Genomic DNA, 16,188 nt, shown 5'->3' with positions numbered 1-16,188 from the left:
CGAAAATATTTGAAAGAAATCATCATGCTAAGTTTCGGCTTTGTTATTGACTACTAAACATTGACTTCGTGAATGTACTGTCATCCTTTCAGCATCACTGACTGCACAAGTTCCCACACACCGTACAATAAACATAGCTCTATTATATAGTGTCATTTATTTATTCTAAATATAAAAGGTGATAAAATATTGTGGCACCTAAGCATGCTGTTTCATCTAAAGTTTGAAGATGGAAACAAGAAGCGAAAGTTAGTGGCAATTTAAGAAAAGGTAAAGATTCTTGATACGCTTGAACAACTAGAATGTGGGTCAATGGCAGCACGACAATAAGCTATGAGTGAATTTTTCATACGTATTATTAAAAGTCAAGAGAAGGCAATCTTCAACTCTTTATGTAAGAAACGATAATATATAGTTAGAAAACGGTCCAAAACAGTTTAATAGGTGTTTAAAATTGTCTAAAATGATTGGGTATGTAAATAAAAAAAATCATATACACAACTTTTTTCCATAATGCAAAATTTTGACTTATGTGAGGAGTCTTGGAACACATCCCTCGCGTAAGTCGGGATCCGACTGTATACCGTTTCAAACAAAAAAAGAATTTTCCTTATTGGTACAGGCAGGGACGTGCACAGAAATTATGGAGCCCATCACAAATGACTTTTCCAGGCCCCTCTCCTTATTGTTTACCCCTATATTTCACCCTTAGTTATAAAAAAATTGGGCCCCCTTCAGGCTCAGGCCAACAGGTGTCCCTGTGCATGTCCCAAGGTACAGGTCTCTTCGAGAATTTAACGAACATTGTACAAAGGAAAAGCAAATCTGACGAGTTGTCCTTGTTGATCTCCTCCTTTTTTTGAAGCCTGCTAATTAATATAACCCTAATTTCAAATTGAACTGGCAGCATCATGAAATAGTAAATCTAGAATATTGGTCAAACTTCAGAAATCATACACAGCTACAATGCATATTATTAAAGAATATAAATTAAATCGTGGGGGAGGGGTGTTCTGTATTCAATTCCCCCTTAATTAACACTAAATATATTTAAAAACTTGAATATTAAATAAAGAACTTTATATTTTAGTGGGTAAATAAAGTTATTTATTATAAATAAAATGTTAAGGTAATTGATTCAACTATTAAAGTAGCAAAATATATTTAATTTACTGCTTTGCTACGCAGTAATAAATACATTAGTAACATGTACAATAAAAATTAACAGGCAGCGCAGCGTTGTGGAAATTAATCATCCATGTGCCGCGAGAATTAAATATTGTTCAAGAGGAAGCCAAAACCTTAGGTGTGAAAATACACCGATCACAGCAAAACCAAGTGACAATGACGTAGTTTCTTGGATTTCTCCGGGACCCCTTATCACATCGAGACCAAATTACAATGGGACCATCTGGGAAGTATACCCTTCCAAACAAAAAAATCAAATCGGTCCAGTAGTGTTGGAATAATTTGAAAACATAGATAAAAAGTCGCAATATGAAATCATAACCTTTTTTTTTGAAGTCGGTTGAAAATGAAGATTAAAGAAGAACAGATCATCAAAAAACTAAGTCAGTCAATCCTCAATAATTGTGGACATTATACCTTTAATTGTAGTGAAATTACAGATTATATTGTTCAATTGAGTTTTACCCTGACATTAATAGCTTTTTTGTGAAAAAAAAATTATGTTTTCACTCTGAAATTTAATTTTAAATAATACCTATTTCACCCTACCCCACATGGGGTAAAATGGGTATAAAAACAGACTTTGAAATAACAGCTTTTTCACTAGATAATAAAATCATTTCAGTAATGATAACTATGGATATGTGAAGTGTATTGCTGAAATGTAAAAACTCAGTTATGATTTTTTAATTGTAGGATATCAGATTTAAATAGTGTTATAATCATTCCAAAAATACCTGTTTTTATACCCATTCTACCCCACCTGACCCTATTGGTTTTGTTGAAGAATTGAGAAACTACTTCTTTTTGCAAAGCTATTTCAAAGCAGTAGCTGATTTGTTCGTAAAAATTTAAACACTACATGCCGTTTCAATTAATACTATGGTTTTGCCAAGAAACTATCATGTGATTTACTTCATTTTGCATTTTTATAAGCTGAAAAAAAAAAAATTGTAATTTTGCAAATAGCTTCTGGAATGAAATGACTTTTCTAGGCACATCTTAAAATATTTTGAAAAAAATATTAATTACTGATTTTTTCAAAGAAGAATTAATAGACAAATGGTGGTATTACGTTCCTTTGAGTTTGAAACCAGCAAGTTAAATTGACACTCTGATCTCCGACTCGTTTGCCGCTCTGGTCTCAGAAATTCAAATATGATTTGTCTTTTTGTGTTCCTTTTAAGTAACTAAAACATTATTCTATGTTATGTTGAGAAGTCAATTTAAAAAAAAATGAAATAGTTAAATTTTTCTTTTTTTGGGGGGGGAGGGAGTAGCGGATTTCAGGGGCGGGGCCCCTCTGAAATCTGCTACTGTCAAAGTCTTTCATCTTCAAATAATTTGGTGTTTTGGGTATGTATTTTTGGATAAATAATTTTTGAATGTATGTGTATTTCTTTTGTATAGTGTATATTACTATTATATTATTATTTGAATTTATAACTAGTCATATAATTTCTCTTAGACGGCACTTTTCCAACATTAACATCATCTTGAATGATTTCCCCTTGATCAGGAAAGGTTTGTGTTTGCTTTCAATAAGCCTGGTTTGAAGTTGAGGATGAACTTAATTACATTTGATTTTGTTGGTTTCTTTAGCACCAACCTTTTCATTTTCTTTTCAAGATTCTTTAGAATTATAACTCTGTAAATGTCTGAAAATATATTCCAGTAATTTTGTCTTACTTCTATACAAATTTTCAAGGTACACAGTGAGCGTCGGATATTTGAATCGGTGGTTAATTGAATCAGCCATGTTAATGGATATTTGAATCCAACACCCAGTTTAAATGAATCAAGAGTATATGACGAACTATTTTCCAGAAACATGTGGTGCATCTGCACAGTGTTTTTTCTTCGCCTTCTTTTAGTGAAATGAAGGTTTTTTTTTTTTATTTTTTTTTTCGTAAACAGTGAAAAGAGGGGGAAGCAGAGTGTTGTGTAATTCTAGGAAGTTTTCTCAGTGAAAGTAAAAAAAAAAACAGTAATATAGAGGCATGTTGTCCATGCAATCTGTACGCTCCAGGCTTTTATCCCCTATAACTTTACTGGAGAAGGAGGTGAGAATTCTCATGCCTAAAGTTTGCTTTATGACGTTGAATAATTACTATTTCTAACAATCAACAGCAGATACAGTTTTTGAAGCAGATACATTAAAATTAATGACATTTTTATTGTTAGACTAAGAATTAAAGTTTCTTAAAGTGTCTGTAGAATTTCAAATTGAAAAAATAAATAAAACATTTTTTTCTTTATTGAATCAAAACTGTTTGAAACAAATATAATTCAAATAAGCGGCGGTCACTGTATATAATTTCTAAATGTTATCTCGCCAAGTATAGCCTAAGTAGCGAGACAGAACCGTACACCAATACCGAAGGAATCAGACTGTCTTTTGTTATACTAACAAGAAAAGTTTTTGTCAAAATTCAGAACAGTTGAGACAATTATCTAAAAAGCAAAGTTTTACTGCAATTGATGGTTGAAGTAAATTATTTATAGGATAAATATATTTTTCATTATACTTGAAATTAACTTTCACAAAAGGGAAAGTGAGTCAGGACTCATACAAGTAAAAAAAGTATATAGGAATTTTAAAAGATAAAATATATAGGAGTTCGGTAGAAAAATATATATATGGGTTTCGAAAAGATATAGGATACTATTATGTTAGGAGCACATCAACAAAAAACCAAAACACCATTATCAGTACGATTCTACAATAAATGAAAGTCATAATAATATATGACGAGTAACAGATGTGAGAGCAAATGAATTTTCATATCCACAAGGAATTAGTGAAAGTCAAGTACTTGAGTAAGAAATTAAGCGGTAGGTGCACATTTGTAAAATCATCAAAATGTCTTACTACAGTGACCGCTGCTAAAATGAATGTTTGTTTAAGAGAATTTTAAATCAACAAAGCAAAAATGTGCTTTTTTTATGTGGAATTCTACTTGCAATTTAAGAGAATTTAATTTAGATTTTAGTCAAACAAAATCAAGTATCATTAGAAGTATGCTGTTCTCTCAAAATATCCATTCTCTGATTACTTAAAGAATTTTACAGTAAAACAGTATAAAACAAGAATTAAAAAATTCAGATTTCAACTATGTGCTTCAAAAACTGTATCTACTATTCATTAAAGTGGCTAATCCAATTAACCTCTGACACAATTACCCGGCACTCACTGTAATGGCAGTTTTAAGTCAATAACTATTAGTTAACGTGTGCATATACAGTCCAACTCACTTATAGCAAGCCCTGTTTTAACAAAAACTCTGATTTAGCGAGGAAATAAAAAAGATTTGGTTGGTAGAATGTTAGGTTTATAAGAATGTAACTTACTTGTAACAAGCAAACAACGCTCGAAGAGAGCAATATTTTAATAATTCATAAAATTTCTGTTGATTTCCTCCTCAGAAAAGATCTCTCCATTTTTGGAAAAAAAATTAAATTCAACCGAAAGTTTAGAGATGAGACATAAATCATGAGGATACAGGCATAAGAGTGGTCAGAGAGCAAAAAAGGAGGTGATTTTTTTTTTTGTGAAATCATGCTGAAAGTGGATGATATCCAAAACTGCATCAAAATAGCCCCTGGAAGCCATGATATTCAAAAATTTAACTATGGTTAATTTACCAGTGTCAAAGCTAATACGATTTTTTGCTGTCGAACACAGGGCCCACTTATAGGATGGGGTGAATCTTTTCGTAGCTCAAGGGAAATGGGAAAATGTGTTCCACATCATTCCACATTTGTAATTCCACAAAAACTGAAAGTGTTAGAAGATAAAATCTGTAGATGAAAGAAGAGTCAAAATTGCTACTGATTTCCAAATAACTTGTTAATTGTTCTGCAAAGTGGATGCATAATTTCGTATGTGTGTACAATTGTGAATTACTAGTGTAATTTTTTCAAAACCTTAAGGGGGAAACCAGTCTACACATGTCAGAAAATCCACTTTTTTATATCATAAAATGTTAATTCAAGAATATGTTGCCGAAATTTAAGTGAAAAATTCTGATTAGTTCCAATGCTATGAGCACTTAGAGTGACTGTAGAGTTTCCAAAACATTCTCAGCATTTTTTTCAAACGTGTTTTTCTCGAAACTACTTTTTTCAACTGGCGTGCATTCTAGCTCAAAGAGTTTTTGACCTATCATTCTGAAAATTTATGTGATTATTCTTTGTTCAAATATACTCTATACGAACCTAAACCTTTCATGATATTATTAATACAAATATTTTTTTTTCAATGCAAGAAATGTGAAAAAAAAAAATGATAGAAAACATAGGATTGTAATCAAACACCTCAAAAACCTGCAATTTTCAATATTTTTTATCATAATTAGGTTCATATTCTAAGGAAATATGTTGTTTACGAGAAAGAAAAATTGTAATGATTACAGGCAAAAATTGTGGCTTTGGTAATGCACACCAGCTACAAGCTCTGATGGCGACCACCGATGGACAGCAGCTTCTAACTCCACTAATTCTGGGGGAAATGACTTTAAAAAATTACACCACCTTCAAAAGATTAATAAAATATCCTCCACATTTAAAGAAATTCTGATTACTTCTTTCCTGTTAAAAAAAATCACGAAAAACACTAAAATTTCAGCCTCCTAAACTAGTTTTCCCCCTTAATAACTTGAAAACTAATTAGTTTGAATTATTTTTCTCTTCCGAAGAGATTACGGTTGTACTGTAGATGAAAATGCAAATTGATTTCCGTGCATTTTAGAAGAATGTGACTAAATTAAATGTCATTTTCGACTACTTCAGCTTGGAAATTAGCTGAAGAGACTGTCAGGAATCACTATTTGTTTTCAACTTTTAAATGCAAGTTATGTTGTACTTTTTAGAATAAAGATCTCTTTAATAAATGTTTACCAGCTTTTAACAAAATCATCTGGTCTTCAATTGGAAGCTCTGTAAAATGCGGGATGTGCTTAGCCCATTCTACAAGTTGGTATAACTGCCTATCAGCAGCCTGGCATATGTTGATCACAGGATCTTTTTGGGGCGACATGGGACATTCTTGCTTCACAAACCACTAAAAATAAAGAGCATAAATAATTTTATTTTTCAAGTATAACTGAAATAACTTAAGATAACTGTTTCTTGCATGTAAACACTTGCAATTAGTCGGTCGCTAGCAAATAAATCGTAATTTTTCAGAAGTTAAAATTCAAAATAATTGACAAAAATTACTAAAACAAAAATTTGTATGCAATAAAATAATGTTAAAAATAAATTTGGAGAGTACCATACATATTTCGCTAAAGTAAGAGCTGCAGAACACTAAGCAAGAAAAAAAAAATCACTACAGAAAGTGAAAAACTGTTTCAGGTTGGATGCTCTAGTAAGAAGGTGCAGATGCGTCAGAAAAGCTACCAAGAAGTTATTGAAGATGACATGAATGAATGGACATCATATCTGATAAAGCAATAAAGAGAAAGGAATGACCTTTCTGAGGAAGGTGTTGTACTGAGAGATAATATTTAAATTTTCTTCAAAGGCAGAAGTGTGTAATGGTACACAATTCCACAAAAACTTCACTGAAACCAAAATAATGTTTAAAACAAACTATTACTTCTATATTCAGCAAACTTGGAAATAAATATCAGTGAGTAGCAAGGAATATACAATGTAGTGTTTGTAGATTTTGTTAAATTTAATAATTTTGTAAGAGACATAAAATTAAGAAAACAGTAACATTTTATTTTATTTATTTATTTATTTATTTTATTTTTTTCATTTTTACTAAGGTTTTCAACGTAATGTTAAATTTGTCAAGAATTCACTGGATGAAGCAAAAACATTTTCTATAATCTGCAAAAGGATTGGTCTCAAACATTGTAAATTAGAGGGACTTTACTGTATATTTTTTCAGCTCTGAGAGACATGGTCAGAGCTCACATTCTGTAAAGGATAAATTATTTGAATACAATAACACTATAAATTTAAACTTTAGACCCAAACATTAATTATTTACCAAGTAAAACTCAGAATAATTTCATCACAGTCCAAAAAAAAAAAAGAAAAAAAAAATATGAATAGACTGCTTGATGAAAAAACAGTGAGCTCATGTTCAAGATTATATTAATATACTAGCCTACAAGGGGAAATAAAAACTTTCCTTTCTCTAAAATCATGAAAGAATTTAATCTATCAATGGACAGAAATGGTTAGTGCAGATACAATTCTGGATTGAAACTGGAACCAATGACTAGCTACTTGGACAGCTTGTTAGAATTTATATAAAAGTACATTTAAAAAAAAAAAACAATTTACAGCCTAGCTTCTTTTATTCAGTAAATTGAAAATGCCAAAAATTTTAAAATTAATATCTGAAAAGCTAGTTATTATGGGCTAAAAATTTAAGCACATTTAAGTTGGTTTTTACCAAATTCCTTTTCAATTTACAAAGTTGGTAGATCAATGAATAAAGTGGTCATAAGTAAGTAGTACAGCAATGTGTAGAGCTAGAACTGAAATGGTGTATATTATTGTCATTTGTTTGGCCCCTTCTTTCCCAATGGACAAAATGTATTAGGTTATTGGGAGAGAGGGATTTCATATATGTTACAGAGAACTACAGCACCTCTTTGAGGGATCCTCATATGAGATTATACAAACAATATTGAGAGAACCTTGAGGCATGTGAAGACTTTGCATTTTAATATTCATATGAAATGCGTAAATATGCATTTGGTTTTGATTCAATTTTTGATGAAAAGAGAAGAACAGTTTCATCGAAAGAAATTTTCTTTACTTGATATACTACACCAAGATCTTAAAATACAGAATAATATTGTAGGCATGAACTAGATGGATCATTCTTCAAAGAGTGTATTTTTTCTGTAACACACCTTTTGCAGTAAAAACTTTAAGGAACAATTCATTCAACAATGCTTTTTAATTTCATCAAAAATATATCTATCTAAACCTGCCAACAATTTTTTGATAATTATTTTCATTTTAGTATATTTTTGGTTCACAACTTGTTTCATTAAAAGTATACACCTATTTATTAATTATTCATTTCACAAGTGTCTCAAATACTAATTGTTTAAGTATATTTAATTTCTTAATATTGTGTTTTAGTTCGTTTTAGTAGGATAAAGAGTCATGTCACACAATAAATTCTCACCTCCGTTACCTAAACACAAAATACCATTCGTCATTAACATGTGGCAGTAATGACATCAAATTTTATTTTCCATGATGCAAGGAAGCCCATTTTTTTTTTTTTTTTTTTTTTTTTTTTTTAGCCATAAAAAAAGTTGTGAGATTTTTGTCAAAAAACAAGTAGATGGATTTTGCTTTGAAAAATAAGTGTGGTTATTGTAACTTCTCACCTCTGTGAACTTGAATTTCAGGGATGTAAATTAATGTAAAAAAAGAACATGTTTTCATGTGCAGATTGTAGCAATGAAGAAATAAATATTTCCCAAAAAAATGTATCCATTAGGCCTATATTAATGGAAAATTCCTCACCTCTGTGACAGACCTTATCAATGTCATTATTACTGAGGTGAAAATAAATGATGGAGGGGAAATGCATCAATCTTAGGCATTCTACCAAAATTATAAATTGCCAGTATATTCTCAAATTTACTACATACTATTTTTTAACATACAATTAAACTAAAAGGATAACTACTAATTTAGCCATATTTTAATTCAGAGAGCTTAATATTAGATTCCCACTAATCATTGAAATAGCTCATTGTTTGCACAATTAACAAAATTGCTACTTTGATATTAAATTGGCCTCGATTTTTAATTAAAAGTTTTTTTTCTTTTTTTCATTTCTGTGAACAAGACATTTTTTAATTTTTTTATCTATGAGTAAATCAATTGGAACTTAGCTGGGCCATTGTTTATGGTTCCTTCTAGCAGGTAACACTTTCATGTAAGAATAGAAAAAGAAAAAAGATTTCGAAATTGAAAAATTGTTGAGTTCAAAAGTTATTTTCTGGAGAATGACCCAGATGTGTGTTCTATAAGAATAATAAACATTATCAATATAGAAAAACCAAAAATATGCACAAACCATTACTGTTTTAATTCACAAAATGTAATAAATGAATAACGTTTAAGGCATATGAACATATTTTGTGTGTGATACATACTAAATACAATAAATTCTTTTCAGAGCCTTGATGTAATTAAAATCTGAATCTTTGAGATTTCTCACAGCATCCCGCATATTCTAAAGCATAGAAAAATCTGTTTGATTATATAATCGATAACTTTTACTTACACTGGCTTCAAGAGTTTCAGTTTTAGGTTCAACTTTTAGCTCGGCTTGTAAAATACGCTCTATAGACATATCGTTTTGAGTACTGCTTGTACTTTCCACTTCATTTTCATTTCTTTCTTTTGTTCTTTGCCTTTCTTCTTGCACAGCTGTAAAGATATAATTAAATATAAGAACCAATCCACACACACATTAAAAATGCACATGCAATTTGAAGGTTAAAAGGCTAGAAGATGCTATTTAAAATATGATTAGAAACTAAAATGACATAAGCATTTAATCTTCATAATAGTTTTTCTTATATTTATTTTCCCTATACTTTGTACTATTCAGTAAAATACAAAATTGTTTTCACATTTTTATTCTAGAAGAAGAAAAAAGAAATCTCATGCATTATTAATTACTTTCATGTTATAATTATTTCACTAAAAATTTTATTCTACAGAAATCAACAACTGGCCAAAAAAAGAAAAAAGACTGAAGAAACTTGCAAACAATTTCAATATTACATTTGTGCTGATTTCATGACAATTTCAATATTATATTTGTGCTAATTTCATGAATTTTAATTGGTATCTTAGTTTTAAGCTTCACAGAAATATCGTCGACTGAGGCGGGTAACATAGTCTCAACTGACAAAAAGTCAATCAGTTTTATCTGTAATGACAGTGCTGCCTTGACTAAGCCCTTTAAGCGAAAGATAATCATTCTCCTATGTCTAATACGGTATAGACCTTCTCTTTTTGTTTGTAGGACCAATTTTACATGAAAATGTCAAAGTTACCCCTGTTGAAAGTAATTTTCTTTTAATTTTCATTACTTAAATTTTGATATTCTTTATTTTTCAAAGTAGTTAAGTGCAAATAATTTATCAAACGCTACAAAGTATGATTGTGAGTAATCTTTCAACTGTACTTTATTGAAAAAATACCATCATTGCATAAAAACATACACATTAAAAATTATATGCACACTTTTATGCAAGTGTATCAACATTAATGAGTAGTAATGTAGATCTACTTCACATATTTCACAAGAGCCCCTTCTGTTGGTAAACTAGGGATCTACAACTACTGTTATGCAAAAAATCAGAGTTCACTTTGACAGTAATCAAGCAAAGTTCAGTCATTGCCCTGTAATGGATCAGCAATTCAAACAGTTCAGCTTTATTTTAGGAGTAAATATAAATTAGATTCATTTTGATTTTTATATTCACTTATTAAAAATTTTGGTAACCAAGAGAAAACTATTAAATCTTACAATCTGTTAAAAAAAAGGTTAATTTTCCTAAGAGACATATCAAATGGTAGAAAATTGCAACAAATTGAACAATTTCACAAGAAATATGCATCTAGTCAAGACCAAGCATATCACTGATTAATTTTATATGCACATAACTTTCATGTGGTTTCACAAGCGTAATGTAAATGTGCACTTTTTTTGTTCATTTGTCTCAACTTTAAACTAATTTTTTAACTTTTAATGAATTTTCGGGAGACACAGGATGTAATGAATAAAAAATTCAATCAGTTGAGATTCTCAGCTTGGAATTTAAAATACATTCATTTTGATTTGTACGAGTAACAATTGCTCATTAAAAAATGAGTTACACAAGTGTAGACAATTCAGAAATAAGTCTTATAATGTGCCTGGAAATAAGAAATGGCTGTCACTACTATAAGTCATATCAAATGGCATAAAATAACCAGGAAATGAACAATTTTACAGAAAAATTGCAACATATCGTGACCAAGCATATCATTAATTTATCTGATGGCCAAGCATCATGTTCTCTAATGGCCAAACCTGAGTTCTGAGTATCCAGCAATAGGGAAGTTTTCGATTTTTCAATTTTATTTTTATATGATAGAGTAACATGTATGAACATCATAGGTGAAAAAATTTTTGCAATACGACAAGTAGTTTTTTTTAAATTAATTTTTAAAGTTCAAGGGCTTGTGACGTCAAATGGCATAGGAAGTGACGTCATGCGCTCTTCCGATACGGGAGAAGTCGAAAGACGTGCTTCGAAGTTAGCTTCGAAGACGAAACGTAAAAGGCTTATTTAGATTGTGCTTTAACGAATCTGGCCTTCATAGTGTGCTCAAAAGAATTATTGAATTTCTAAAAAAATAAAAATATCAGCGCGCTCAAAATGTCCCTAGCGAAAACAAGGGATTTTCGGCGGAAGGCTGCCCATTAGTGCCCTGTGACGTAAGCTCATGACGTTTCAGAAAAGCGCACTTTTGCGCTTGGATTTTTAAACATTCATTAAAAATCAATCATGGTGTTTTAAAATTCGGCGATGGTGAATTTTTTAGTTTTGAGGGTCAATTAACAATATCCAATAGTCAACATATGAACATTTAATAGGTTGCAACTTCCCTATTAACAGGAATTAAAACTTTAATCTCTTTCTCTCTATAAATGTGTGTATATTATATACGTATTAGGGTGGGCCGAAAAAACTTATTTTGGAAATCTGTTTCTGGATAGTGCGGAAAAGTTGCTATATGGGTCCGTTATTACCTATAAAAAATTTCGCTAAATTTGTTTAATATTTAGCCGGCGCTATTTAACCTTGAAAAAAAGGCAAAAATGCACTTTTTTCAAAAAAAAAAAAAAAAAAGAAAATGGGGGGGGGGGTTAAAATAAAAGTTTGAAGCTAGTTTCAGTAAACATTAGAAGTATCTGTCAGTGAATTAGTTGAAATCCTCAAAGACTTTTATACATTTCGTAGAATATTTAGCTACGCTCCTTTAAGACTGACACATGGGAAAAATGAAAAAAAAAAAAAAAAAATTTTATAAGTAGTTTCAAAATAAGTAAATACTGAAATGTTACGCAATACGTTACTTAGAAAAAACAGTGAAAATTCAATCAATTTTATGCGACATTTGTATGCCAATTTTAAAAAATGCACGCACTCAAATAAAAAATAGTTACATAAGATGCTAATTTTTTAATCTTTGGTTCCAATTGTTTCTCCTGGATAATAAACGGCGCTCAACTGCTTCTATTATTCCTAAGATTATGTTATAACTATTTTATATATGTTTGACAAATAGAGCCCTTGAGTATTAAAAAAATGTGAATCCTCTGAAGTCTTTTAAACTGGAGCCGGACATTTGGAATGTCATTGAACTATTATCTTTGTTTTGGTATACAACACGACCGTTATGTAGAAACGCACGGAAAAGAAAGTAACGCGAGCAAGCACAAGTAGTCTTCTATTTGGACCTGGAAGATATTTGTCTCCTCCCGACGCTTTATTTCTTCCAACAAATGAGGACATTATCAGATGTTATCAAATCACTAAGATGCAAATTAAGGGAGGAGGAAGTAAGCAACCATCTTCAGCAAGTGTGACTGCTGTAGTTGCAAAAAAAGTTATTGATATTTGGGGGCATGCTTCCCTTCCCCTTGTTTTGATAAGAAGAGTGATTGCCATGATTTTATCTTATTATTCTAAATATAATAGCGCAACAAAAAATGCTAAAAATATAAAGACGCAACTTTTACAATCAAAGCTAGGCAAATTTAAAGCAGAGGCTAAGACTTTGTTTGACGTTTGTGCCTGCAAATGCGCAGATTTATATTCGTGTAATTGCAGAAAAAAAGCAAAAGTCCCTGATAGAGAAAAACAATTTCTAATTGATCAAAGGACAGTAAGAAAAATGGCTATTGGAAAAGTGGATGAGGTAACAAATAAAGCATATTTCGCTCATCCTGAACAGCTACTGTTGACAATGTTGTTTGACTCAAGAAAATACATTCGGGAATTAGCTATTAGGTGCATTCTGAACTCTAGAAATAAGAAGACGAAGAGCTTGGATGGTTACGATTTTTTAAGCGTCCTAAACTCAATTTTGAAGCCATTGATTATGTTGATATTGTTCATTGGGCAAACTGTGTTGCAACAGAGCCACCTCTTACAATGCATCTAAAAGACCAACAATTGAAAGAAATGTGCAAAGAACAGCCTGCAGAGTTCATTTTCGAGAAATTTCTCTGTCACACGCAAGCTGTGAAACGTTGTGTGAAACTAATAACCGAAGCTGCAATATAAGTTCGTGGTGAAACTGCACAAGATGGATACATTCGTGCCAAACTTCAAGCTAGGAAAGAACTTCCATCATTTGATAACAAGGGACAATATTATTCCAAAAAATAATATTCATTATGCATGAGGTATTATAAATCAAATTTGAAGATTTCTTTTTCAACATTTTATTATCTTTATATGTAATTCTAGAAAATGTATGATATTATTGTGTGATAATAATTATTAAGATTAATAGTGCTATTTAATTAATTAGTCTATGATTTAATTTTGAAAAATAATTTTCACAATGGTTTAAAAAAATTCAATATTTTTTCATTTTTCTTCAATTTTTTGATGTCCGAAAGGAGCGGTTCATTAAAATCAATGAAACACTTTATGGGCTCGAACTGGCTCATTATATAACATTTTCGGTGCATTCTAGCAAAATATTTGAAATTTAGTTTTTAAAAAAAATTTCGACAAAAATTCATTTTTCTCATTTCTTTCGGTTTTTTAGTGTCAAATAGCGCCGGCTAGATATTTTTTAATATCCAAGAAATTTTTTGTGAGTGCTAACTAGCTCATCACGCAACTTTTGCTCGCTATCCAAAAATTGATTTTGAAAAAAAAAAAAATTCGGCTTATTTTAACCCACCCTAATACATATACAGTAACGTACCTACGGGGTCTGGTGCTCCTGGCAAACTTAAGGGGCTACAGTACCTCAAATATGATGAAACGATCAAAAAAAATTTTTTTTGCTTATTTCATAACTAAAAACTATTCTGAACACAGGGAAAAAGTTTCATTGCTTTAGTTCAAATATTTTAAAAGTTATGAGTGGTTTTAGGCCATGCTCACTATGTGTTCTTATGCGAAAGAAAAACTTTAAACTGCTTTTTCTCGATGATGGTATTTTTGTGTTTTCATGTCATTAGAATCCCTAAGGATTTTTTTCTATTAAAGATACAGCTTAAAGTAATACTTTTTGCAATTAGGATAACATATTTGACAAAACTGTGCATTGGATAAGCATTTTACAAATTACTCAAATGTTTAGAGCATGTTAAACCTTTAAAAACCAATTTAAAAAAACTTTGATTTTTTACATAATTAATCACAGAATTTTCTAATAAACTCATAAGCAAATGAATGCACAGAATTTTAGAGATGATTAAAGTGATCGTTTAGAAAAAAAAATTTTTTTAATTAGTGCAAAAATAAAAAAGCCTTAGGGATTTCAAACAATTGAAATTTTCTTCAATTTTTTGAATTTTTAAAAAAAGTAAGCAATTTTGTTAAATTTTGAAAATAAATTATTGATTAAGAAATAAGTATGCATGTTATGGTTTCAAAGAAATATAAAATTTACTTAAATTAAAAAAAAAATGTTTGAAAGGTACTGTGAGCCCTTAAGAAATTGCGCCCCCTCCGCAGAGTCGCCCTGATGGGAACTCACGGGAGGTCACTGTGCCCTCCCTTTGGTGAGGGGGGGGGGGGCTTTGACTAATTGATTCAACAAATTAGGAGACATTATTGCGACTTTTCTTTTTTTTAAAATTGTTTTCAATGATGCCCAATGTTCCTTTGCAGTAGATTTTATGTATGTATATGTGTGCATGCTCGATTTTTATCATTCAGTAAAATTGGGATTTCATTCGGTTCATTGAGAATTTTCCCCTTCCCAAAAATTTTAGTTCTTGACCCACCATTTCACATAAATTGAATAAAACCAATAATATTTGCACTTTGTTAATAAATATAAATGTACGTTCTAGAACCAAATGAGAATAAACATTTTTCATTTCCGTTAATAGCAATGTATTTATTTATTTTTTCAAAACAACTTCAACTTTTAATTGAATGTCTACAATTTGTTTCAAACCACTAGGAGAGTGCACAATAAACATAATTTACATTTTTAAAAGAAAGAAATAAACCTTAATAATTTTTAAAAATATATCAAAGCATTTAAAAAAATCTATTATAATTAGGGAAGCAAAGCAAAATAAATATAAAAAGCATTGCTAATCTGAAATTGACTAAAAACACGACCATTTACATACGGGCAAAATAAAAGTACTACATATTTGCTAATTAAGGCCTCCCAATATTTTGTTCAAATAAGGCTTTTTATGGCTTATATTATTTATTATAACGAGAATAAATACCTATAAATTAAGAAAAACTATACAGGACAAAATGTTACCCCTCCCCGAAAAAAAAATGGAATCATCCCCGGCATAAACAACCACTCTCTGGTATACAAATTGTGTGAATAAGTCTGTAGCAAACTCGATGAATCGGAATAGAATTTAACGCCACGGGTAAAATTCCCTTTTTTTCCCAGACTTAAGGATTGTTTTAATTTCCCGTTTGGCTCTTTTTCGGCAATTTTTTTTTTTAAATTTTTATTTTTGTCTTCACAAACGAATTTTTTTAATGAAATAATCAATTGAAAAAAAATACAAAAAAAAATCATTTTTTTAAAACTTATTATTCAGTCAAAATGCTGCTCCCCTGGCGAGAACCACTCCTGCCAATTCCTTGGTAAGCTACTGTATGTATATATATGTGTACCCCATCTGATCTTAATATAAGGTTACTCCTCCGGTCTTTCTGAAACTGACCTTATGGGACTTTTAGCAGCAACAAAAAATGAAAAAAAGAAAAAAGTACA

The 16,188-nt window shown here is 30.4% G+C and overlaps 1 protein-coding gene across 1 annotated transcript in view; it reads right to left on the bottom strand.

Annotated features, from left to right (window-relative positions):
- LOC129219324 (retinoic acid receptor RXR-alpha-A-like) overlaps positions 1 to 16,188 on the bottom strand; it is a 64,604-nt gene that overhangs the window by 12,526 nt on the left and 35,890 nt on the right. The window contains exons 4-5 of the mRNA XM_054853676.1: positions 9,467 to 9,612; positions 6,088 to 6,250 (exon numbers count right to left, since the gene is read on the bottom strand). Coding sequence (XP_054709651.1) covers positions 6,088 to 6,250; positions 9,467 to 9,612 — 309 coding nt within the window. The remainder of the gene's footprint in view (positions 1 to 6,087; positions 6,251 to 9,466; positions 9,613 to 16,188) is intronic.

Source organism: Uloborus diversus, chromosome 3 (assembly GCF_026930045.1).
Source record: "Uloborus diversus isolate 005 chromosome 3, Udiv.v.3.1, whole genome shotgun sequence".
Classification (NCBI taxonomy): Eukaryota; Metazoa; Arthropoda; class Arachnida; order Araneae; family Uloboridae; genus Uloborus; species Uloborus diversus.
The sequence above is the reverse complement of the archived record's forward strand: the minus strand, read 5'-3'. Positions and strand labels throughout refer to the sequence as shown.